The sequence below is a fragment of the Lutzomyia longipalpis genome, chromosome 2, assembly GCF_024334085.1.
Source record: "Lutzomyia longipalpis isolate SR_M1_2022 chromosome 2, ASM2433408v1".
Classification (NCBI taxonomy): domain Eukaryota; kingdom Metazoa; phylum Arthropoda; class Insecta; order Diptera; family Psychodidae; genus Lutzomyia; species Lutzomyia longipalpis.
The window spans coordinates 7,323,499-7,349,567 of NC_074708.1; the positions used below are offsets into that span (position 1 = coordinate 7,323,499).

The 26,069-nt window shown below is 34.4% G+C and overlaps 6 protein-coding genes across 6 annotated transcripts in view; 1 reads left to right on the plus strand and 5 right to left on the minus strand.

The window, feature by feature from the left end:
* LOC129788966 (uncharacterized) overlaps positions 1–12,898 on the minus strand; it is a 39,351-nt gene extending 26,453 nt beyond the window's left edge. Inside the window, exon 1 of the mRNA XM_055825502.1 lies at positions 10,502–12,898. Within this exon, the coding sequence (XP_055681477.1) occupies positions 10,502–10,954 (453 nt within the window). The 5' untranslated portion in view covers positions 10,955–12,898. The remainder of the gene's footprint in view (positions 1–10,501) is intronic.
* The window catches only part of LOC129788976 (dachshund homolog 2), a 1,190,888-nt gene that overhangs the window by 558,721 nt on the left and 606,098 nt on the right, over positions 1–26,069 (plus strand). The gene's annotated exons all lie outside the window — the stretch shown is intronic.
* Positions 1–26,069, minus strand: part of LOC129788985 (uncharacterized) — a 511,890-nt gene that overhangs the window by 337,752 nt on the left and 148,069 nt on the right. The window lies entirely within an intron of this gene.
* On the minus strand, positions 13,643–16,953 carry LOC129789088 (uncharacterized). Its single transcript, XM_055825726.1, has 4 exons — positions 16,559–16,953; positions 16,236–16,484; positions 14,049–14,596; positions 13,643–13,988 (listed from the first exon to the last, which is right to left on the minus strand). The coding sequence occupies exons 2-4, from the start codon at positions 16,390–16,392 to the stop codon at positions 13,740–13,742; spliced, it is 954 nt and encodes a 317-aa protein (XP_055681701.1). The 5' UTR covers positions 16,393–16,484; positions 16,559–16,953; the 3' UTR covers positions 13,643–13,739.
* LOC129789084 (uncharacterized) lies at positions 16,761–19,825 on the minus strand. The gene is made up of 3 exons (XM_055825722.1): positions 19,677–19,825; positions 17,423–18,318; positions 16,761–17,131 (listed from the first exon to the last, which is right to left on the minus strand). Exons 2-3 carry the CDS (start codon positions 18,241–18,243, stop codon positions 16,960–16,962), a joined length of 993 nt encoding a protein of 330 aa, XP_055681697.1. The 5' UTR covers positions 18,244–18,318; positions 19,677–19,825; the 3' UTR covers positions 16,761–16,959.
* The window catches only part of LOC129788942 (uncharacterized), a 31,542-nt gene continuing 27,779 nt past the window's right edge, over positions 22,307–26,069 (minus strand). Inside the window, exon 7 of the mRNA XM_055825434.1 lies at positions 22,307–25,081. Within this exon, the coding sequence (XP_055681409.1) occupies positions 23,139–25,081 (1,943 nt within the window). The 3' untranslated portion in view covers positions 22,307–23,138. The remainder of the gene's footprint in view (positions 25,082–26,069) is intronic.

Consider the following 26,069-nt stretch of genomic DNA (forward strand, 5'->3'; position numbering starts at 1 on the left):
ATGGAAAAAAAAAAGTTTTAGGCAAAGTTAAAGCTGAAAAAGCTCTCTGATTGTGTCGCTTTTTTCAATCTTTTTTTTCCATAAGAAACTATCTATGTACCATACATAATAAGCCGATTGCGCATGTTTGTGTGGATGTGAGAACAAATTTTGTAGTCGCTTACAGAGAAAATGATCAAAAATACAAGAGTTTCATTCTTCTCTTGCGTCTTTTTCGATATATACTTACTCTACTCTAATACTATAAAAGTTTAGTAATAAGTTTTCTTACTTTTTGTATTATCTATTTTGTCTTTTCTTTGAAAGTATTTCAAGACGAAGAATTAATTACGTTGCGTTTACTATTGCAAAAGTTTTGTAAAGAGTTGAAAACATATAGAGATCAATACATAATTTGTTGACGTTTCGATTTCTTTTTCAACTTTCTTCAGAGTATAAAATTGTTAAAAGATTATTTTTTTCAAAATTCTTTTCTGTCTTTTTTACTGCGATACTTTTTTTATTTATTCCGAATTAGAAAACAGATGATTTCTTAAATAATTGACTTGATTCCATAAAATTGGTAACATTCTACAGTGCATTAAAAATTTTCTTTTATATCACGAATATGTCTCTCAGCTATAAGATAGTCGACTACTAATTTTCATTGTTTAGTTAAATCATAAAAATTTCTTTTGCAAAACATATTTTTATGCAATTTTCATGCAATTTTCATGCAATTTATATCAAAATCTATAAATCTAAAGAAACAAGTTTTTTTTTTCAAAGTTTCTTTAAAAGAAATCTAAGAAATCTTTCAGCTAAACCCCACCAAAATGTGTTCAAGTCTTTTTCCACGCGATAGTGCATGAATTTGAACGTAGAAGCTTTAGCTCTTCAACGCTATATATACAATTTTAGCTGTGTTTCTTTCAGACACAGCTTTTGTGTACCGAGCAAAATCGAAAGTCGTCAGATCGGGCTCAAACTTGGGATGAGCACGAATTAGGGTCCCCACATTCCAAAAAACGTATGCGCCAAAAATAAGATTTTTTCCGGCCGTCCGGCCGTCCGTCCGTCCGTCCGGATTATAAACTTAAATTGCAAGAGAACGGTGATAGATAGAGACTTGCGGTAAACGGCAAAGTTTAAATATCGACCTGAAGAAATCCGATTATGAGGTCAAATCCACCCCCCCACCCCCCCGTCCGCCATTTTGAATAACCTCAAAATTTTGTTTTTGCAATATCTCAGCCCCTATTATAGCTAGAGGGCTGAAATTTTGATATGTTGTAGGGACCATCAAAAGCTTTCCAACGATACCTCATTTTCGAAAATCGGTCAAGCCGTTTAGTCAATATGGCCGCCACAATTTTTCGTCGAAAATCGACCATAACTCGAAAACGGCTTGACCGATTTTGATCAACCCGGGCTCAAATGAAAGCTCTCAACAAACCCTACAACTCTCTAGAACATACGAAATTTCAAAAGTGACCGCTAGGGGGCCAAAAATCAAAAACAAAATTTTCGATGAGTTTTCGATGAATATCTCGAAAAGGCCATTATCGATTTGCTTCATTTTTTGATATGTTGTAGCTGACCATATTATCTAGCTTCATGCCAAAAATGAAGAAAATCTATGTCGCCGTTCTCGAGATATAGCCTTCCAAAGTTGGCATGTCATATCTCAGGTTCTACAAGTCCGATCTTGATCAACTCAAGCGCAAATGAAAGGTTTCGAGAAACCCTACAAATGCCTAGAACATTGCAACTTCGAGAAATGACCGCAAGAGGCGCTAAAGTCAAAAACAAAGTTTTCGAAAATTTCGAACTCGAATTTTTCGAAAATGGCGACATAAATTTTTTTCATTTTTCGATATGTTATAGCTGACTTCGAGACCTTTCAAACAAAAAAAAATTTATGAAAATCTATGGATCCGTTCTCGAGATATGGCCTTCCAAACATTTCTTAGGGTATGACTTTTCAACTTTTCCCGACTTTGCGCGTATTTAAATTAATTCGCGTTCTAGTTTGCTCTCACAAAATTGGTACACTGAAAGAAACACAGCTCCCGTAAGCTTGGTCAGCTTACCAGTACATTTTTTTTATTTATTGTATTTCAATCTCTGTCTGTTGTATAGTTTATTTTCTCACTCTTTCACCATAGATTATTTCGCATATTACTCACATCGTATTTTTCTTCTTCTTCTCTAAGTGTGTTCACATTTTGATAAGCGGAATTTTTTTTACGTTGGTCTCCAACTAAAGTGGTTAAAAATTCCCTGACATCACACACCAACTTCTTTCACAACATTTGCTGTGTTAACTCAGAAAATGATGATGTGGAAATAAAATTTTTCCCTCATTTGTTCTTCATACATACATACGTATGTACATAAGACTTATCCGCAATCTCTTCTTAATTTTTCTCCCCTTTTCAAACTGATGTGAGATTGAAGTGGAATTAGGAATTGATTAGAAAAGCTTATAATGCCTTTTTTTCTTCACTTAAAAATCGCCTTATCTCTCGTACAACATGTACCACAATTTCCCCCTCGTTCCTTTCATTTCTCTCACAATTCCTTTGGAGTTCTCTTGCCCACTCACCGGTGGAGAATAAGATTAAAAGCAGATTAACAGCATTTTTATAAACAGATATAATATTTTGGGGGAAAAATACCAATTAATCGCGTAGAAAAAATATATTAAAGTTTTTTTTTACATTGATTAATTACAACATCACATTTCTGTGGTGGAAGATAAAGAAAAAAAAGAGGAAATCATTTATAAAATGTCGGAATTTGTAAAAAAAAAAAAACCCCAAATGAAAAAACAAATCATAATTTCTCTATTGAGTATCTTGACCTTCTTCTTGGTATACAAAGCATAACTTAATCTACAACACTTCCTGTGAAATATTCACTGACACAGATAGGTGAGAACTTTTGCTTGTAGAACTTAGAAGTAAGAGATATCAATTCTTACAACAATTTTAAATTTTTTATCAAAAATATTCAAGAAGCTTTCTTTTCTCTGAGCTTTCGATTCATTTAGGGACCTCAGGGCCTTTATCAATTCGTTTTAAGAAATCCAATAAAACAACAAACTTTTTCAAGTTCTAGTTAAAAATTTGATAACTTCTAGCAATTATCAGAGAAACTTAAAAAAAAATTGAATATAACTGAATGAAATTTTAAACTCATTCTTAAAATGTGTCCACCGCTGTCTTCATATCAAACCTTCTCAAGTAAACGGCAGAAAACTTGGTCAAAAGACGATTTTTTTCTCTTCATCTTTTAATTAAATGTAAATAACATACAAAACAACAAATACTAATGAATTATTAATTACTTGAAACATAAAACGGATGTGTTACTAATACTATGGTCACCCACTGTATAAATCATCATTTTGGTAGCTGAATTGATTAAAATATTATTCATATGAATCAGACGGTGTGTTATCTGTCTATTTTTTTCTCTTTAAAGAAAAAAAAGAAAGAAAGATGAGAATGAAAGAAGAGTCAAGTTAAAATGTTGATGACGATAATGAATGAGTGGCAAAACCAATCTTTCATTGCTTTTTCTTGCCTTCTTCCCATATGAGATTAACGCGCACCTACAGAGCAAATAAAAGTGATTCAGTGAAAAACGGACATAGAGGTAGTCGAAAATGTCCAAATAAATCTGTATTGATATACATTGTCAATAGAAATTTTTTGAATACAAAATTTGCGTAAAAATTCACCTTTGAACTTTGTTTTTCTTTATTTTTAGAATAGAACACACACGCTGATTTTTTTTTATTCATTTAAATTTCATTAAAGTTTCTACCCCTTTGTCTATCATTTTCTTATATATGTATATTCTTCTTAAGAACCATTTTAATCTACTTTTTCACACTAATTTATCTACGGTTCTTTGTTGTTCCATCTTCCTCTCCCTGGAGAGCTGTGAGACAGAAAGACTTTGTGAAGATTGTACAGTACATAATATGAAGGAAACATTCGAGCATATACAAGCCACAGCTTTTGAAGACAACATAGAGGTGCTACAGCGAAGAAGAAGAAAGAATCATCAAAATTAAATTACATTTCGTTAGTGAAAATGCTTCAAAGTACTTCAAGTTTATTCATTTGTGAACAACACAAAATGAACATTAAAAAAAAGAGGAGAGACAACACTGTGTAAAAAAGCACATATACAGCATTAAAAAAAAGAGCTTAACAATACAGGAATTTCTTAATTTACTCCATGTTGTTTGGGTGTATGGAGGAGCGAAGGAGGTCCCAAGAAACAAACCTCAAAGAACATTTTCATTCATACACTCTGTGATATCGAACATTTTGACTGATCTGTTCTCTTATTCTTCTTCTTCTGCTCCTCCATCATCTTCTAAATGGAAATTTTTGTGTGTAAAAATTGTGAATAATATTTTTCTTCAGTTTTTCTTTTTTTACTTTAAAAGTCTCTGAAAAATATTATTTCAACTTGACGATAAAAAATTCCCTTCGTATGGCAAAATATTATTTGCAATCACTTTTTTTTCTGCTTAATATGTTTATAATTTTTCTGTCTGTTGCATTCACATTGGTTGGCAGAAAATAAATAAAAGTATAATAAAAATTTGCCACAGACCATTCGGTAAAAAGTCCCTCATTTGCAAATTATTGCATTCAACTTTATCGAATTCTTTGATTTTTTTTCCTCTCTCCCCGTCTCTTATCCCATTTCCCTCTTTTTATAAGCCATGAAGTATAAAAGGAATAAAAACTCATTTGTGCCACTATATATGAATGAAAGCACCATATTGCTTAAGTGTTGAGCTTCACGCTACGCTACCTAACTACCTTTTTTTCTTCATCTCCCCTTTAAATCCATTGTTCTCCGAAATTTGTCTTTATACGCACTTTAATGAGAATTTGCGTGATCTCTTGCCATTCCAAAATTCACAGAGACTTTTCATGTTAAATAATTGACGAAAAAAAAACATTGAGAACCTGCGATAACGTCCAACACTTTGTTAAGTAAACTTTCTTATCAGTTTATTGACTTTTTCTTTTCCTTTCATGACTCTACTGCAAATACCCACAGAGAGACCGTCAAAATAATGTCACGTGTTTGGGAGTAAATCCACTTTCGTTATAATGTTAGATAAGAAATAATGTTGATAAGAATATTTAACCTTCAACGTAGTAAATTTACCAAACAAACACAATCTTGCTAAATATTTCGACAAGTTTCGAGTTCAATGGGGAAACCTTGAAAATTGTAAATCTTTTATCTTTTACTTTTTCTTTTAGTTTCTTTGTATGAATAATTAAACCATAAATAAAAAAAAAATGTTTTTCTTTAACAAATCTGCAGAGAAGAGAGAAAAACTTTTATGAGATTGAGATGCATTTGTAATTTATTTGTGTGTGCATATAGAGCATTAAGTTTATCAAGAAACTTGCTTTTTATAATCATAAAAACCGCTAAGATAATTTTATGGCATTGTTTAGGGTACAAGATTAAGTTATTTGCAAAGAGGAAATACATATTTGTACGAAGAAAACACGTTTTGTGATCATTTGCTTGCAGTTTTAACAATTTTAATTGAGTTATCTGCTAGTTTTATGAAAACTTAAAAAATATTAGAAAAGATTTAATTTGAGGTTTTCTCTTTTTAAAAATTTTAATCTAACTGAGAAAACTAACCAAAAACAATAACCCTCCCCCCTTTCTCATCGCTTTAGTCACTGAACTAGTGTTTCTGCTGTTTTCTCTAAGAAATAGAAGGCTACAGAGACAGCGACAGACGCAGTTCAAAGATCTTAATTCTCCCCTTAAGTTTTCCTTAAAGAAAACCTCCTTCAAATACATCTGAAAGAGATACAAAATCTCCCATTTATAAGCTGCAATGAGTACCATGAGAGCACAACAACTTCCAGCTTCATTTTAATCTATGAATCAATTTTCTAAAATAATTCGCATGATTCGCCACAGAACCTTGCGCATGTATTATTTGTGAAGGAATCACGTTTTATATGGTTCTCAAACTTAAAAACTTTTCTTCTTTAACGGCTTAAATGATAAAACTTTTTGGTATGCATACACAATCTTGCCGCGCGAGACATTCGATACGCTATTCGATTTCTCAGAATAAAATATCGTATCTCTTTATACTTAAAAATTCGAATCAAACCAACAATGGTTGACTGCAAGTGAAACTGATGTGTGTAAATGATAAAAGAGAGACCTCTTTTTGGGGTCTCTGTGTTCACTTATGTATGAAGGAAGCAAAAAAATAAGATTGTTGGGTTTTTCCATTAAAAAAAAAAATATTCAGTATAATTAAAAATTGAGCTCTCTCACGAAGTTTATCAATGAGTGTGATTGCAAAAAATTTCCACGATAAAATCATCAATTTTCTCGTTGCTGCGCGGCGACTCATACTCTATGCTTCATGCTGCGTCGTTTTCTTTCGCATTAAATAAAGTAACTTTTTGGTTTTGTCTGTGTCTCTCTCACATTGAATACACATCGCGCGGTGATTCACATTGTTGAAATTTCCCATGAGAATTATGCAATTTTAATCTGCGAAAAGAGGTAGATAGATGGAGATGATTGTGGACGAGGTCTAAAAAGTCTGTTCAATTTTTCACTCCTGTTGTGACTCAATTTTTGCGATTACTCTGCTGCTGATTGTTTCATTTTTTATATCTTTTTTTTTGTAAAGTATTTTCTTTGTGTGAAAAAAAAAGAAGTTCGAGAAAGATTGCTTAAAGAGTCAATTAAAATAGATTTTTCTACATTGTTGCTGAGCTATGGTCTCTTGCTAGGAGAAAAATTACTTTAAAAGCAGTTTTCAAGAGTAAGAATATAGTAGAAAAAAAATTATCAACGTAAGCTGGGGCGTGATTTGAACTCATGAACTTTAAGTTCTCCCTATGAATCTATCCGTGTAATGTGTATGGCGATTTAACCCGCTCCACCAAACAAGTCTTTAACTAATGAAGGTTTTATTAATTTTTTTTTTAAGTTACGAATTCTTTTAAAATTTGAAAAATCATTTTCTCTACGAATTTCTTCAATCTATTACGACTAATCACTAAGAAATGCTGAAAGACTTGCATTCTTAGCCTAAGAATTTTTTGCCACCTTTGACAAACCCGGATGTTGATAAGTAGGTTAGATAGGTCAGAAATAAACTACTTACAAGTCCAAAAAAATAATTTAACAACTTTTATCATAAATTTAATAATTCAAAAGATCTCAACATCGCAAAAAAAAAACTTCCCAAACAATAATTGAATCTGGAAATAAAATTAAATAAGTTTTTTCTCTCACCCATGTTGTACCTTTAATATGTAATTTACGAATAATCTTTCCAAGAAATTTGTCTCACATTCAATTTCATGTTATACACTTCGTCTTTTTTTTCTTCTTCCATCTCTTTCACCTCCTCTGCATGGATTTCTCATCGAGTCGAAAATTTTATATCAACACCTTTCTTGTGTAAAAATGGTTAGACCATTGAGAAATAGCTCTGAATGTGTATGCCTTTTTTTCTATTCTTCATCTTTTATTTTTTTTCTTTCTCTCGTTTCTTTTTTTCTTCTCTATATATTTCATTAAATTCACCTTAGATCCCAAACGATACACTTACGTAGATACCACAGAGTACGCGCGAGAGTATCTCCTTTGCGAGCACACATAGAAATGTGATTAAAGTCTTTTGTGGTTGGATAATTCGTGTACCAACTGAAATTGTTACTTCTTTAGCACAGAAAGAAAGAAAGAAAAAATCCTATATGGTTTGGAAGTTTTAAGAGTTTGGTGGAGAGATATGTACATATGTTGTATGTTGTGTGTGCGAGTAAGAAGGAGAATAAAAAGATTTATCAGAGAAGTCAATCAGCGTTACACGAAATTTGTGTAACGTTTTCTTCATTATATGCTAAATAATGATAAATTATATTAAGGTGGTGTTATAGGCTTTTTAGACGTTGTATGGGTTAGCATAGTCAGCACACATATGGTTACATATTTATTAAATTTTTCCACTTTGAGCTTAATTTCCAAATAGACGGATTAACTCGGCGTATTTTAGTGATTTTCCTTTAATATCTAAAATACTATGTATTTATATTTTTCGACATAATGCTCAGTGAAACATAAATGAAGGTATGTTAGCATTGTAGCAATACATATAGTGGTAAAAAGCCATCAATTCAAGCGGTCATGAAATCTCTCTTGCTGGCTCTCTCTCTCTCTCGCTCTTCCTAGCAAGGCAGCAGCAGCATTTCAAGACTTTATCGAGAATATTTAATAAGAGTTATTTGTATGATTTGATTTTGATGATTTTTGAAATGTCTATCGAAATTTTCGTGGTGGGTATGCGCAATCAACAAAAATGGGTATAAGCAGCTCTCTGAGAATGAAGGAAAATTACATCATACCCTACCATCATGATTTTCATGATCTTTTATCATGATGTCAAAATTTCCACAGAATTTTTCTACATCAAATTTCCATGCAATATACTTTTCTCCACTCCATGCCCTCCCCACCCCCTAGATGCTTCTTTTTTCTCATCAACCACACAACTGAATGAGAAAACAATGAATTGTAATGAGCATAATATTTCATTTGGTGCTTTCAACATAACATTTTTTTTTACTTGATAGTCTCCCCCATCAACGGGTGAAAAAAAAAACACTAACACATAACTTTAGAAAATCATTCAAAAGTATTATCATTAAAAGAAAAAGTTTGCTATCATTTTTTTTTCTTCTCCTCCTTAGTGGTCTAAAAGATGAAAAATTACAAATTTCCGCTGAGATTTCTTTTTTTCTTCTTCTTCTTCTACTTACACTTCTTTTCATTTACGCGCTTTTAGTCTCTTTTTTTATTATTATGTATCATCCATTGTACAGAAACAAATGGCGGATTTCCATTGGCCATTGTATACGTTTCTTTTACACGTCAGAAATTCAATTATCAGCTCAAGAGAGACCCACGAGATTCATCATCCTACGCATTTCTTTTATCCATGCAAATTCACGATATGCAAATTAATGGTGAAATACGTCGTTAGAGTTTATTTAGAAATCTTTGTCTTAATACTTATATACATATTGTACGTACAGTACATACATACATATGTATTAGGAGCATAAGTGAATTTTATGTCCCTGCTGCAGACTATTTCCTTCATTTTAGCACAGAGATTCTCATTTATTGGAGCTTTTATTTTATTTTCCTTTCTTTAAATAATTAATAAAATGTTATGCAATCAGCTTTTTTTTTTACCCCGAAGTTACTTATGTGGCAAATTTTCTTTAGGCACTGTAAAAAAAAGTATGTTGTGAAATTTGCAACATAAACCACAACAAAATAGTTTTTTTTTTACATTATTTGGGTCAATTTGTTTAGGTTAACATTAAAGACATTTTTACGGAGAGATAAAATTTTAAGGAGTTTTTCTTAAGATTATAAAAATATTTTTTTAGAGAACTTGCTAATTTTTTTTAATGTAAACTAAACAAACTAAATAATGTAAACTAAATAAATAATAAACAAAAAAAATTTTAAAGGTTGATAAAGAAAAAATGCAATTGAAATTACAGTATGATATTTATTACGAAATAAGCGATTAAAATATTTTAGGATTAAGTTAAAAGAATATTCAGTAAAATTGAAGTAGAAGAATTTTTGATATTCTACATAAATCAATAGTCGAATTGCTAGTTCTAACAATTTTATGTAAGTATATAAAAATGCTCCAAATTTATCCCTAAATATTTTTTAAGATAAACAATTTCCTATTTATTAATCTAAAAAAATTGCATCCCGAAAAAAATACTTGTAATTGCCAGGATAATACAGGAAAAATTTAAATTCAACATAATCTCCTTTCTTCAAGGAATTAGAATAATCGTCAGCATATTCTCTTCTTACTGCTTTTGTCGTGAGTTCAAAACACGGTCTGGACTTCTTTTTTTCCACTATAAAATATTTTCTTATTTATTAATTTTTCTTGTATTCACAATCTTTTAAGAAATCTAAAAAGCTTTCTGAAGAATTTCAAAATCTGGTATAGAAACTCTTGATTTTTTTTAAATGAGACAACTTAGAAAGGACCACGGTGTTTAAAGGATTAAAAGAATTAATTAGAATGCTTAAAATACACTAAAAGTACCAAAGAATTTTACGTAAATAGGGGGGTTTACGTGGAATTCCGAGCAAAAGCAACATTGTGTGAGATTAACCTAATAATTTATGGATAAATATATCAGCATGGATTTAATTTCAAGGCATGATGGATAAGCGAAACCTATTAAATTAATTACACTTCATTTCTGAATCTTAATGCTAATCCTATTGATTAAATTTAGAGCAGTTATTCAGCCACATTATAGGGCTGTGACCTCTCAACCTATTGAGATTCTCCTGACCTTTCCCTTCGTGTTTTTTTTGGTGCATTTTGAGAGAGAAATAAGGGGGGGGGGTAAAAGGAATAAATTGCTAGACTCACCGTGATTGAGAGACATTGGAAAATTCTCTCGGGGATATCGTGTGAGCCACCATTGGTGAGATGATGTGAATCTCCTTCATCCTTCTCATCAATCATCGGCACATCACCATCCTCCTGGTTGCGATGATCAAATTTGGCTGGACGATGATCACGGTTGTTGGTTGTTTCCACCACCGTTTTTCTGGTAACTAAATCCTCACCCTCCTCACGTTCAGCTGCCTCCACAGCCGCCCTGTGATTGCTCCTTCGTGTATCAGTTGCCTCATCCTCCACCGCTGTGGCTTTCACGTCACCATCTGTGACATCATTCAATGGGGTCCCAGGCCGCCCCCTGGGCCAGCTGTCCACAGCAGGGGGCTCTGGGTATATGGACAACTCAATTAGCTCATTATCACTCACAACCGATAGACAGAGGCGGCACACTTGGTAGAATTTTGGCGGTACATTACACATTTTCACTGCAGCATAACACAATCAATTTCCACACACATACGAGAATATTTAGGTCGAATTTCCACCAAGAAAACAACACACTCCGAGGGCTATTTGCGGGTGATTTTCTCTCTTTTATTTTTTCTTCTTTTTCCTTCATTCAATTCACTCTATTGAAGAAAAGTTATAATTGCGCGAAAATGGATGAATTGTGTGTTCTCCTTTACGTAATTCCACTCTCCACATAAGACACCACTTTTTCTTTTATTATATTCCTTCTTTATTGACTCCCTTTTGTGGGATTTTTTATCTTTTTATTATCCTTAAGAGGGTAAAATGTAAAAGAAATTGATGTTCACAACACAGAGATAAAATAAATTGTTTTGCAATTAAAATTTAAACAAAATTAAACACTCAACACTGAATTTTTGTTTTGAATGGGAGGAAAAATTAAAGTTTTTTTTTATATAAATCCTTCTTCCTGGATCCACTGGGAGTTGGTTGTCAGGAGATATGGAGGAGAGATTATCCTGGGAGCATTGTCGTTTCTACATCACCTGGTTAGGTACACACACATTTAATTAGGCCCCAATGTGTGACTTTTGGGGTAAAGTCTCTGGGGAATACTGCTGCTGCTAACTTGAGATTCTCACTTCTCTCGTGGAGATGGGATGCACATGTGTGTGGGTATGTTGGCTGATTAAGTTTGGGATTCTCTTGTTTGTGAGTATATTTCTGACATCTGCAGTGGGATTTAACAAGGGGAGCTGGCTCCTTTGTCTCTTGGCAATTTAGCCAGCGAGTTTTTGCTGCTCTCGCGCCCAGAATCTTCGGACTTATCACAAATCTTTTATCGCTTCCCGAAGCCACGCACAGCGTTGAGTCACTCGCGATGAGATTTTTTTTCTTTTAATGTTTCTTTAGGAGAGAGAAGAATTTTTGATCGTTTCTGCCCTCAGCGCGCGATGCTTCTGCATGAGGCAGACCCAGACTCCCGAGAAGTGCTCGACACTCTTCTTTCTTCTATGATTTATTTGTCTTTCTTGCCTCTCTTTTACATTGACGGCAGCCAGAGTTTGCGTATATGTGTGCGACGGATTCCCGTGTGATTGTGTTGCCGATGAACTCCGCAAGGCGATCAGGCGGATCAGGCTTCTTTTAGTCTTTTTTTCTTTCTTCCAGAAGCCTCCTCCTTAGCTTCCTCCGTTAATTTAAAACTCCTTCTGTTTTCTATCCTTCACCTGGACAGTGGGATGAATGTAATGGAACCAACAAGATCCGCGTATGTGGCTTTTTTTGTCCGGAACTTCCGGACAGGGAGAACTTTTATGTGGGATCTTTGCAATGAAGGCACAGCACTGACAGCCACGAATTATTCCCAGAAACGCTGCGGTGAGCACACTTAGAGCTTCCTCCGCACACAGAGAGTCGCTCGGATTGAGAAATAATAATAAAAAGGCGAATGCGATAACACAAAAAACACTGCTGGGGAGAGAATCGGTGTGAGCCTCTGACAGACATCTGCCGCTTCACCTTTCATTTCCAAAGGCAGAGCACCACACACACGCCGAGAATTTTCCTTCTTTCTTGCCCCGAAGAAATTCTTTGTGTTTTTATCTCGACGATGCCGTCTTTTATCAGGGGGATTGCACACACACCACACAATCTCTTTTTTATTTGCCTCGCCTTTCGTCTCTGTGTGCGCCTCAACACTTTTTTTTCTTCTCCTATAACTTTTGCTGCTCGCACTCAGCCTTCCGTCGACACACTCGATTTTTCTGCACAACTTTTCACCGCTTTTCCACACCCGGAGATCATCAAGTCCACCACTTATCGCGAGATTCTGCCCTTAAAACTACAAATAAATATGTCCGAACGGCGCTCACGGTTGATTTACAAGCAATATTTTACAGAGCAATATGAGAAACGACGACGAACTGCACAAAGAAGCCATGTCGCTAACCCAATAAACAAACTCTCCTGTCTTATTGGATGTAATGCAGAAAATCTCAGCAACGTTACTTAACGGACATTTTTTGAATCCACTTCAAATTGCACGATTTTTCTAACGTTCGTTACAATATGGGGGTGAATAGGAATCTTATTAGAACACAATTTAGGGCATTTAGGGTGAATAACGTAACTTGAGAACCTTTCTAGAATCTATAATAAATCTATTTTAAGCTATTCTTAATTTAAAATTGAAAATCTCTCAAGTTTTTCATGATGTTTCTCTTATTTTCTCATTTAGAATTCTTTCATGAAGAAAACAAATTGCATAAAACTCAAAAATGAGTAAACTCCTTTATATTTTATGGAAAATTCTTATCAATGATGTTTTCAATAATTTCCTTTATGTACTGTAATCTAAGGTATTGTAGGGATAATTTCCATGTTGCGATATGTTTTATATGGTTTTTCTGCAGAGAATTTTCCACATTTACTACTGATAACATGCAGATACCAAAATATCTGCAGAATTGTCAGCTTAATTCTCTGAATGACTTCAAGAGAAAATGCTGAGGGTTAATCAATTTAAAATTTTTTGTTCTTTTTCAATTAAAATATTAATTATTTTTAAAAAATTCAATAAATCCACGAAATATTAATTGATTGAATCTAATTTCTAATTCTAGGATTTAAAATTAAAGTAATTTTCTCAGTTGGAAAAAATCCCAAATTCTCCCGCCAATAAATTAAATTCAAAACTAATTTTTTAAATCATTTTATTTATTACAAAAAAAATATTTCTTTAGAATCGTTACAAAAAATTAATAAAAAAATTCAACAAAAAATGAAAAAAAGTTTAAAGATTCTCAACAAATTTTTTGATACGCTGTATGTCTCTGGCGTAGGTTCTACAGCATCCCCCAATGATTTTTGCACCGAGAGAAATCCACTCCCCAGCATAATTCTCAAGGGGTTGGCAGTCTTCCTTTCCGGTCCAGCCATCCTTAACTGTGTAGGTCTCCCCACTGTTTGGGTACACGACCAGGGGGATCTTTTGGGCTTCGGGATAGCCAGAATTCACTGCCTTGAAAAGCGGTGAGACGATCTGAAGGAAAAAGAATTTTGGTTAAAAAAAAATAAAATTAATTTTAGAAGAAAATCTTACTCTTGGATTGACGCAATTTGTTCCGATTGCAAGGATATTGGAAGACTCTTTGGCTTTCGTCCAAATTGCCTGGCAGGTCTCGGCAAAATTCTCCCCATGAGCAATCGACTGGTCGTCTTTGCACTGAAATGCCAGCCAGTACTTCACATCGGGATACTCATCAGTCATAATCTCAACAAGAGCCTCAGCTTCCATGCGGCAGGGAATTGTTTCGATGGCAAGCCCATCAACTCCTGCCTCGAGAACAGCCTCAATTCGCACACGATGCCATTTCTTGATCACCTCCGCATCCACTGTGTCCGCATACTCTCCTGTGTATTCAGAGCCATCATGCAGATGTGCCCCATACGGGCCAATTGATCCCAAAATCCAAGGCAATTCTTTGGGCACTTGTGGTGCTTCAGCTAAGAATTTATTCCTTGCCAGATGTGCCAGGCGAACGGTGGATTTAATTAGCTCCACACTCTGTTCCTCATCTAGGTCCAGGTGCTCCATGAAGCCTTCCACACTAGCCTGGTAGGTGTTGGTGATGATTGCATCGGCACCAGCTGAAAAGATATATTTCAAAAATTATTTAAAAAAAAGTTTAATTTCAATTATTAATCATAGGGAAGATTTGGGCGGAGTAGGTTAATTTTCTTTAAAAATTCTGCAGGTTTTATGTCCAAAATATTTTGATTTTATTAAATAAAAATCCTAAAAAAATTAAATTTAGGAAAAGTTTATCAATAAAATGAAATTTGAAAAAAAATCAGTTTAAAATGCATAAATCAGTTTTTACGTAAAGCGTGCGTTCACAGACCTTGTAGAAATATTTCAAAACAACGTTGGGAAAACGTGAGAATACTTTAAAGACTTTAAAAGATAAATTGACGAGAATAATGATAAGAATAACATAGTAGAGTAATCATTAAAATAATTAATTCTGGACAAAAATTGAAAAACTATATTTGTTACTTTATTTATTTTTAATTTAAATTTAACATTTTGAGAGGTGAAGTTATTAACATCATCAGGCACAAGAAATAGAATTTGAGCCTTATTCAGCGACCAAGAAACCCTTGAAATTTTTAAATTTTGTACTGAAATTTCAAGATTTTAAGCGAATTTCAAGAGTTTCTTGGTCGCTGAATTAGGCCCTTTCTTTGAATTTTTTTTAAGACAAAATTTATCAATTATTGGGCCTTATTCAGCGACCAAGAAACCCTTGAAATTCGCTTGAAATCTTGAAATTTCAGTACAAAATTTAAAAATTTCAAGGGTTTCTTGGTCGCTGAATTAGGCCCATTAGCTTATTTTTATCTTTGGTTAGAATTTGTTTTTCATTGATTTTGAAGAATTTTTTTTGTTTATTCATTTTTATTTTAGTTAATGCATATTAATCCATTGTTTAGTAAGCTCAGCAAATTTTTCTTGACCTCTTTGAACTCATAAATCGCATTGATTCACATCTTAGGAACTTTAGAAATTTATTTTGTTCAAATTGAAGAGTTAAAATTGATTTTCTTAGCCATTTATTTCTCAAGAACCTCAAGAATTAAGTAAAAAAAAATCTTTTTTATCACTCCTGCAAGATTCTTGTGGCATAAATGGGTTAAAAAATATTTTGGAGCATATTTAAATGACCCTAATATACCCCCTAAATATATACTTGATGATCTCATTAAATGCAATAAATGCACGTGCCACCAAACTACTCTCAATTCCCTCAATTCAGTTCATATTATCGTTACTTTTTCTTTGTATTTCTCTGTATGTATTCCCCGCACTGTTTTTCATCTAAAAATAAAATGAATTTACCGCAGATTTCAAACAAGAAGTTGATAAAGAATACAATAATTGCATCATCCCTCAAGAAATATTGTAAGCACCATGTGGTCTTTGACCTTCGTTGTGTTATTTATGTATATTATGGAAGGAACTATTAATTATCTCTTTATCACAAAGTGATAAAGCACTTCTAAAACTTATTTATTTCTCAGCGAAAAAATTCTTATCAGTTATTTAACTAGTAGAAATTCAATTACAAATCCCTCGAGTAAAATATTTTTAACAGATTTCTTTTTCAAAAAAAAAAACTTTAATGACTTTAACGATGTTGTAGGGTACCACAGAAGGTTACAACTTTGCTGCGGGAGGTCTCAAATTGGAGAAAAAAATTGAGACGTTGATAAGATTGTTGCTCACCTTGAAGAAAATCCAAGTGCGTCTTAATGATGGCTGAGGGATTTGTGGAGTTGAATCTTGCGCTCCACAGCGGATCCCCATCGACGCTGTGCCCCACATGGACGGTCAATTGTGTGGCGAAACCGCCGTCAATCACCATAAGATGATTTAGCACCATTCTTTATTCACTCAACTTAATCGCGCAGAGTCGAGAAGCAGCGAGACTGAACCACTTTGAATCAGCCTTATCTGAATGAAAACTATTTGCTGCTGTGAATTTAATTTTATTTATTATAAAAATGTAAAATGAAAGTACAGCAATTTGTTGACACTAAATTAATCACCTTGAACTGATATTTTAATATATTTTATATAAATTAAGCAGCAGGAGACACTACTACTTAGCCCACGGACGTAATTAAAGTGAAATTAAATTTTTGCTTGATCTTCTATTGTTTGTCTCAAAAAAATAATTATTTTCCTTGCAGTTTTTTTTCTTCTCGTAAAATATCCACAAGAGTGGAATGTTGCAATAAAACAGTTGGGTGTTGTTGAGAAATATTTAATCACACGACTAAATTTAAATTTTTGCCACAGAGAAGGAAAAAAAACTAATAAATTGCCAAAGAGACACGATCCGGTCAGTGTCTCAGTAGCGACTAACACGATTAATGCGCGCCTCTCACTAATGTAGCAGCTCCTCCGCGCTTTATTGTCTGAACAACATGGCTCATGCCCCATATAATCAGTTGTTGGAAGCCAATATTGTCTCCGGGAGATTATCAAGAGTCTCCCGTATTCGTCTGATGTTGCTGGCATAGTTTCTACAGCAGCCACCAACATATCTCGCGCCAAGGGCTATCCATTCCTCAATGTAACTCTCCAAGGGCCTCCCAGCACGGCTTGAAATCCATTTTCTGCATCAAAAAGAGAGTTTTTGGGGTGATTAAAGCTAAAATAATTGCTAATTAATGTGCTTGATCTTAGAAAACGACAAAATTCAAAATAACGGTGGCAGCCATATTGGATTTTCTTTTAGCGTCATATTGGAATCCACCATATTGGCAATCAATTGTTCATTTGAAGTCTTTAATTCTCAAAAAAATCATCCTTATTAGATTTAAAATAAAATAGGAACAAAGAAAGTCCATTCACATGGAAATATTTAAGATCGAGCTATCAAAATTGAGAAATATCATTGACCTTACTTTTCCACAACGTCGTACATTTCCCCCGAATTTGGGTACGCAATCAAGGGAATTTTTTTATCAGCTGGGACCTGTTGGGGGTCATTGAGATGTGCAAAAAGTGATGCAACACTGTCTGGATGGGAACAATTGACGCCAATTGCGAGGAAATTCTGCCGCAATTTCTCATCTTCTTGCACAATTTGCCAAATTTTCCGTACAGTCTCACTGTAGTTGTCTCCAGCTGCTGTCTCCGTGCCATTGGGGCATTGGAAGGATATCCAGAATTTCACATCTGGAAATTCCTGCTGCATGAGATCAAGCAGAATTTCTCCTTCTCTGGCACTGGGAAGAGTTTCAATGGCCAATCCATCGACACCAGCTTCAACGATGATGCTGATGCGTTCTTTGTGCCACTGGCGGATTGTTGAATGTGCAGTTGTTGCCATGTAGTTTCCAGAGTATTCAGAGCCATCAGCCAGGCACGCACCATATGGTCCAATTGAGCCGAATATCTTGACTTTGGCCCCTTCAGGATGCTTCCGCTGAAAATCATCCCGAGCCTCATGAGCCAATTTAACAGCTTCCGCAATTAGGCGCACAGCATCCTCCTTAGACAACCCCAAATGCTTCATGTAACCATCAACTGAAGCTTGGTACGTATTTGTACGGATTAGCTCTGCTCCTGCTGCCAGGAAGTCCTCGTGGACAGCTTTAACGGCTTTGGGATTTGTTGCATTGAATCTGGCACTCCAAAGTGGGTCTCCATCGACCAAATCGCCAACATGTTGCGTCAATTGCGTGGCGAATCCACCATCAATTGCAGCTGCAACCTTTCCCATCACACCCACGCACGCAATTCCATCCACAGTGAGCACGTGCAAATAAGATGAGCTCCAGAATGGATTTTCTAATCGCTTTTCGCGCAAAGAGAGAAAATTGGATGGAATATTTGTCAATAAAATTATGTGGTGGAAGTTTGATAAGTTTAATTGAGGTGGCAAATATGGTGGAAGAAAATGCCAATTTTGCAACAAAATTGCGTCAATATTTTGCTCTGGAAATTATGCTAAACAACTGAAAGATTTTCATCCAACCCCAAGCCAGATCGTATTAAATCCATACGTTGTAGTTTAATCAGGAGAGGGTCATACTATATCAGGGGCAAAGGGTCGTTTGAAATGTTTCTCTTTATTCAGATTAATTTTTTCTTTTTTACAAATAAATTTTTTTTGCGAATTCCTTAAATTTTTAAAAATTCTTTAGATAGAATTTTTTCTTTTTTATCACGTAAAATTAATTTTATATCATGAAATTATTTAAATATTTGCAAGAGGATCTTTTTAGTTTTAACAGCTTTTTAGTCTAAAAAAATAATTTTTTACGCTATGCACGCTACGTGTAATAAAAACTTTTAAACTTTCAAAAACCCGGCTGGTCAAAATTCTGATTACAATTTAAAAAAAAAATACATAAATCGTATGAGTTTAAAGGTAGGTATTATTTTTTAGAATTTATAAGAGCATTTAGCACTCGAATTAATTTGAAAAAAGATTTTATAATGAAAGGATAAATATTAATCATATAAAGCTATGAGGAATTTTATCAATTAATAAATTTCTGATTGATCAAGAAATAAACTAAAAATCTTTTTCTTGTATCAGAAAATTATTTCGTTAGTACAATTCTGTTAACCCTTAAAGGACCTGGAAGGTACTGAATTGTCAATTCTTCAATAAAAATTCTTATTAGAAAAAATCGACTAAAAATATTGATCCTGAACATACTAATAATTAAGTAAAGTATGCTCCTGCCGGGTAAACTTTTTCTACAGATTTTAGTCTTTCGTTACACGTAACGAAAAAACATTTAAGTGTAATTTATTGCTCCCGAACGCGTTAAGATTTTTGAATTATTTAATTATCTAATTATTATTCAATTTAATTCTTCAAATTAATTAATTATAATTCAATTTTTTTTAAACATTCCAATTTTTTTAAGACTCAAAAAGGCAACAAACTTTCTCAACGACCATTCCAAGTTCAAGCTATCACTGTATTGATAAACAAGTCTGGACGACAAAACATTTTCAGCGGTTCATTGGGGCACGTCAAGTACCTACCAAAATTTATTTTTGGAACTCACCATCCAGACTTATCTCCGTGCGGAAATTACTGAATTTATACTTTAATTTGCGGCACGTTTTCTGAGATTTCTTCTTCTCGAAATACTTTTTCAAAAAATAATTTAATTAATAAATTAATTTTCCACTTACCTGTTTTTCTCAGGAAAACTCTTGAAGCTTATTTGAAAAATTCAATTTTAATCTCACTCAATTACTTCTACACTGTGTTTACTTGCCTCGTGGACTGATAAGCACACAATATGGGCTTCTAATCAGCTGCTACGGCACTTAGAATAGAATATCAGCTGTCAGAACCACGTGCTTTGGACAGGAGGATGCTGATTGGAGTAAAGAGGCGGCTTTTTTGTAATTTTATTTCAAATTTAATAACCTTCTCATAAAGTGCGTTCCATGCTTTTTTTCTTCGCATTTTTAGAAACCATTTCATTTTACAAAAAAATGGGCTTTAGATAAAATTTGATTAAATAAATAAAGTTTATACTCAAATATGTTTTTTATAGCTCCATTTAGTAACAATATTTTCTCAGTTTTTCTTCTTTTTTATAAAGTGCAATATATATAGTTATTTGGAAGAGATTCATCATTTTCTCTTCATTTTTTTTCCTTAAAAATCCTTCCTTAATTTTAATCATTTTTTTTCTCTCAATCTTTATTTACAAAATACTCGGTTTGAATTTTTCATCAAAAAATGATTTTTTCATGCGCTTTTCCTAAAAATCTTTTCATAAATATTTTACTTTTCACTAAATTTTCATTTTCTTTTAAATTAAAAACGTTTAATGCAGAGAAAGGAATGTGATTGACACTTTTTTTTGAAGCACTTAATTCTTCTATTTTTTTTAAATTTATTATAACTTGTTTTTATGTGGTACGATCAATAAATATTTTTTTTAATAGTTCATTCTCTTGTGATACTTTGGTACGTTAAAAAAATAAAATATATATTGTATATTCAACTAGATGCAAAGTAACTAAACTCCATTCAATGCAACTTTGCACTAAAACTCCTCCAATTTAATGGGATCTGAATGGACTATCATCGTCCAATTGAATTGCAAAATTTCGTGTTGAAATTCAAATAAATAAAAAGAAGAATTTAAAATTTTCTTTGATTGGTTAATTCTCATTCAGTTCCAAACATAACTTGGTTGAGCTTCGATGCAAAGTTCATTTGAATAGACACTTATTCGCGCAGTTAAAAGAAGTGCATAATGAAAAAGCTTTTCATTTGGGGGGACAGAGCATTTTTTTCTCTTGAGAATTTTCTTTTTTTTTGTACATTTTATGATACTGAATGATAAAAAATAAATCTTCCATAAAATATATTTTCTTTTTTTTAGCGGAAATGCTTTTGGCTTTTTTTTAAATGTTTTTTTTTTTTTAAATCTTTTTACTAATTATTATTTTAGCAATAAGAAGGAAATCATTGAAGATCGTCCACGTGGAATGATTAATTTTAAATGTTTTTCTACGCTTTTTTCGTTTCGTATTTATCATGTTTTTTTTCATGTATGAATTTATCACAAATTCATTATTATTTATTGAGCTTTTCATGATAACAGGGTGGTTCATTTACAGTCTCACAGAATAGAATTTAATATTGTACCAAAAATTGTTTAACCCTCCATTTACTGTGGTCAAAACACTTACGCGCATTACTATGGGGTAATTGACCGACCCCATAGATTTTTTCGCAAAAAAAATGCATTTTTTTTCGGTCAAATGAGCTTTAATAGACTCTTTGGTACTCCCTAAGAAGTCTTTTGTCCATTTTAGAACACAAAAGTAAATTTTAACCTGCAGGCCGCCAAGACCTTGGAACTTCCTTAGAGCGCCAAGGTGGGGTCGTTGAAGAAGGAAGTCGATTTTCTCATAAACTATAAAACCGGGAACTGTCGGGTCACTTTAGACTCCTTATATAGTCCTCTTGTCCCTTGCATCACAAATTTTCCACCACAAAACACGTAGAAGAAGATATTAGGGAAAAACATTTTTCACTCATTTTTCACAATTTCTTCTTGAGAAATTTGCCATGAAGTTGACTGCAACTGCTATTTTTTTTCACTACTTCCCCACATTCCCCTCACTTCCCGCACCGTGATAAATGGCAATATTTCTAGAAAATTCTTTATTCTTTTCAACACTTATGTGCTTCTGACTATGTTTTATGCGATTTATGCTACTTATTCGCGACAATTTTGACACTGAGAAGGTAGGGTGAGAAATAAAAACCCCACTGGCACACGGTTCATGACGTGACTAACTTCATTCTAAGAAATTTTCCGCAGCATGGCCGTTACACCAATTTTTGAATTCCCTTCTTCTACATTTTCCTTAATAACTTTTTTTGTGGTGGACGGATTGAGCTGAAATTTTTACACAACCTCCTCAGATAACCAAGGAACTTATTTCCAAAAGATGGGAACGCTAACTTTTATATTTATTAAGTTATAGCACGAAATATAGGGCTGGGGTCGTTCAACGACCCCGCTTGGCGGCCTAGAGGTTAAATGGATTTTTTGATGGTTTTTTTCCAATATTTTTTTTGAGGTTAGAATCGTCTAGAAAGAGACAAAAACTGACAAAGCGAAGAGAAAAAGGAATAAATTTTACACCAGTTTTTGAATTCCCTCTTCTTACATTTTTGTTAATCATTTTTTTTCTGGTGGTCGGATTGACCGCAAATTTTTACACAATCTTCTCAGATAATCAAGGAACTTAAGGCTCCAACAGATGGACGAGAAATTCCTCGTGCGGTGCGGTGCGGCGAGGATTTCGTGGCCCTTCGTCGCTTCGGATTGGCCGAAAAACGTTCTCGCACGGTGCGGTGAGAGTGTGTGAGCCATCTCTCGCTTCTGATTGGCCGAAAACCTCGCCGCACCGCACCGCACGAGGAATTTCTCGTCCATCTGTTGGAGCCTTTATTCCCAAAAATTCGGTTCTATTCCTCTAATAACTTAGGCGCAATTAATCGAAATATAGCTCTGGGGTCGGTCACCTACCCCTCATAGTATACGAAGGGTTAAATTTAATTAATTTTAGGGTTAATTCAGTTTAAAATGTTTTCTTTCAATTCATCAGTTTTAAGATTTTTTCTTGGTATTCTGTAAAAAATCTTTTAAGATTCTGACAGTTTGTTATACTGAATCTTTCTCTTGAGCTTCAATGTTAATCTAAATGATCTTTTTTTGTTGTTTTCTTCTTTTATTCAAATTGGTTTTAAATAGGCATATCAGTGATAATAATGGATCGTATTCTGCGACCAAGAAATCCTTGAAATTTTAAGAATTTATTTTGAAATTCCAACGATTTCTTGGTCGCCAGAATACAACCCAATATTTTCAAATTTGCAATTTTTATGCAAAATCCTTAATTTTCAATTTTTTTTCTTTATTAAATCTTTTTTTTTTTAATTTTCATGCAGAAGAATAAAATATCCTTTTATTTTTTTCCCTTTATATACAGTAAAAGCACCACCCTGTTAATTTTTTCACATTATATAAATTGAGCTTTTTATGCACATGCTGTTGATTTTTTTTCTTTCGTGGGAATTCTTTAGGAAATTTCTTGGTAATCCCAAGAGGCCCTCTTTCAAGAAAACGGATGCGTTCGCCTCTTGAGTGAGCCGAACTTCTTTTCAGCCTCGAGAATCATCTTCTCATTGCGCACCACCTCAAAGGGGGTGGTTGAACTCCGTGCCCCACCACCCTGTTCCACCTCCTGATCCGACGGGAAGTCCTCGAAGCTCATATTGCTGAAGCCACTCTTCACGCCACGCTTGAGGCTTTGATAGTTGAATGCTGACGTCCCAACGGAATCTTCAGCCATTGAACCCTTCTTCGTGGACTTCCCGGACGTCTCCTTGGTCTTTTTCACCTTTTCCGTGGATTTGCTCTTTGACTTCTCCTTCAAATACGGGAATTTGCTGCTCTTCTTCTCGGACTTGCTCTTGGCAATGCCCGTCTCCAGTTCACATTCCTCCAAATTCTGCCCATCATCGCTTGAGAACTTTACGTACTCATTGTCGGCAATTGGGAGAAGGGTATCGAGGTGTTTTGGTGGTGGGACGAAGGACTGCCGTTCTGGGAATCTCTGGAGGGTATCTGATTGCTGCACAGTGGGCCTATTGACAACAATTGTATTGTTGATGGTTACAAGGGCATTTGGTTGGTTGTTATTCGTCTCAACGTGTACCACGGATTTGAGAGATTCCGGGAATGGTTCAGATCCGAAGAGATCCTTCGGAGGTTTTGCAGCAACAGCAGCAGCAGGAGGAGCTGGAATTTCCTGCTTGCTGGGCTGGGGTGGAGCACTATTTAGCACCGTAACTACACCATAATTTGAGGCACTCTGAATGGTTGCTGTGCCAGGATTGAAGGAGACTTCATTGAATTCATCCAGGGTGGGCTTAAGGGGTGTCGATGTGATCATTTTTGTCTTCATCGGTGCATTGAGATGGAGGAAATCATCCTCAGGGATTGTTTCGGGTGTTACAATTGATGGGGAATACTTCGGGAAGAGATTTCTCTTTGTGGGGAGTTTTCTCTTGGTCACAGCTGGGGGTGGTTTGAACGGAGCCAATGCAAACACATCAACTTCTTCCACAACAGCTGCTGCAGCTGCTACTGGTGGTTTCTCTTCATTTTCTTCCCCTTCCGGCGATGTGGGATCATCTGGATTCTCTGAATCATAATCCAATTCATCATCCAGAAGAAGTGGACGATCACCGTATTTGTGAATATTGTCATCTTCCTCCTCATCCGGTGGGGAAAGTTGATCAGATTCAGACGGGTGAAGCTCCCGGCGCTTCTTGATGATTTTCTTCCTTGCCGAAACAATACGACTCACATCATCCTCATGCGTTGTAACACTCTCACATTCCGCATGGTAGGCACTGGAGCCACAAGTCTTGATACTCTCACTAATCCCATCCTCAAGCTCCTGCCCACGCACCCGATTGGCCACATTTGGTGGCATTTTCACATCAAACTCATCAAGCATCTCATCCGCACGCAAATCACTCGCAGATCCAATTGAATCTTTATCATCATCATCCCCACCATCTGCCCGTCCCTGCCCATCGCCACCCCTCTGACCACCCTCCTTCTCCTTCTTCTTCGTCTTCACAACAATCTTCCGGACAATCGGTACCTTCCCCAGGTGACTCTTATCCACCTTCTGGTACACATTCACCAGCTTCTCCTGAATATTCCCCGCAACGATCTGCTTAAAGGAGATCCTCTTTACCGTCTCCCCGCCACCAGCTGCACTGAATTCCGTATCACTATCATCCGACGTCACGTAGTTCGACTTGAGCTTCTCATACTTCGTCCTATCCTGCAACGGGGTCCTGTTGAATGTCTTCTCCGCCAGCAAACTATCCTCATTGTCACTATCCTCATCCCCACCATTCTCCCGCGGTCTCAATGCAGCCTCATCCTCCCCACTCTCAGTATCCATCATCAGCAGGGACGTCTTAATCTCACTAGGTGACGTCTGGACGTCCGACTGCAGTGTCCATCGCTTGGCGCGTGCTGAAACAAAATGATTCTTATGCATTAGAAATAAAATTAATATTTCCTTTCCAACTTTTCTTCTTTTTTTTTTTACTTTCAAAACCATTTGCCAAACATTTTTTCAAAACACTTTTATGTGCAAAAGAGATGCCAGATTGTTATTTTCTTTTCCATTTTTTTTTAAACTTATGCAATTGGAAAATTATTGCAATGAGAATTAATTAAGCTGTGAAGTCCGTTGAAAAAATCAGTTGGTGTTGTAAATTCAAATTTTGACAATAAAAAACCGACGACGAATGTTCACGAAGACGCCCGAAGTCGACATTACGCGATGTTTTTACGTCATTTTGTTAGATTTTATGTCAATAAAATGATGAAGAAATAATCAGAAAAATTAAAGAAATCTAAATAAAGATTCGAAATAAAGAATCAGGAAAAAAATGTTTTTCAAATTTTAGGAAAGAATTTAAAAAGAATAGAATAAAATATTTTGAACATCTTAAGCTTTTATTTAATTTTAATCATTTTGAAGGTTAATTTAACTAACAAGGTTGTAAGAAAAAGAAAAGGAAAATTTTTGGGAAGTCCTTTCAATCTAAAATCAAATATTTTTGTCTAAGAATTAGATAAATTTTTATAAACCGTTGATGGGATTTTCTAATCGATTTTAAAAGATCTTTAAAGGAATAGTAATAAATAAAATAAAAGCCTGAGATATTTTTCAAAAAAATCTATCAAAAATCTAAGAGATGAAATTTTTAATGAATTTTCATGATTTACTCAAAGAATAAATTCTAAAGAGAAAATAGTCCAAATAAATCCAAAAGCTTTAAGAGAATTTAAGTATTTTTTAAAGCTGATTTTTCTAGCAGTTTTATCTGGCATCTCTATAGATTTTTCAGGGTTAACGTGTTATAAGAAGGCACAAACAGGTAGGTAAGGTAGATACACTAAAATCCCACAAAGCGTTGATTTTATTCTTTTGCACACTTCTAACTTTAAAAGA

Excerpts from the sequence above, each read along its gene's own strand:
- LOC129789088 (XM_055825726.1), bottom strand. The coding sequence starts at position 16,392 with ATGGTGCTAAATCATCTTATGGTGATTGACGGCGGTTTCGCCACACAA. Across the intron at positions 14,597-16,235 it reads GCACTTGGATTTTCTTCAAG|CTGGTGCCGATGCAATCATC; the intron begins GTGAGCAACAAT and ends ATATCTTTTCAG. Across the intron at positions 13,989-14,048 it reads CAAATTGCGTCAATCCAAGA|ATCGTCTCACCGCTTTTCAA; the intron begins GTAAGATTTTCT and ends TTTTTCCTTCAG.
- LOC129789084 (XM_055825722.1), bottom strand. The coding sequence starts at position 18,243 with ATGGGAAAGGTTGCAGCTGCAATTGATGGTGGATTCGCCACGCAATTG. Across the intron at positions 17,132-17,422 it reads ATGTACGACGTTGTGGAAAA|AAAATGGATTTCAAGCCGTG; the intron begins GTAAGGTCAATG and ends TTTTTGATGCAG.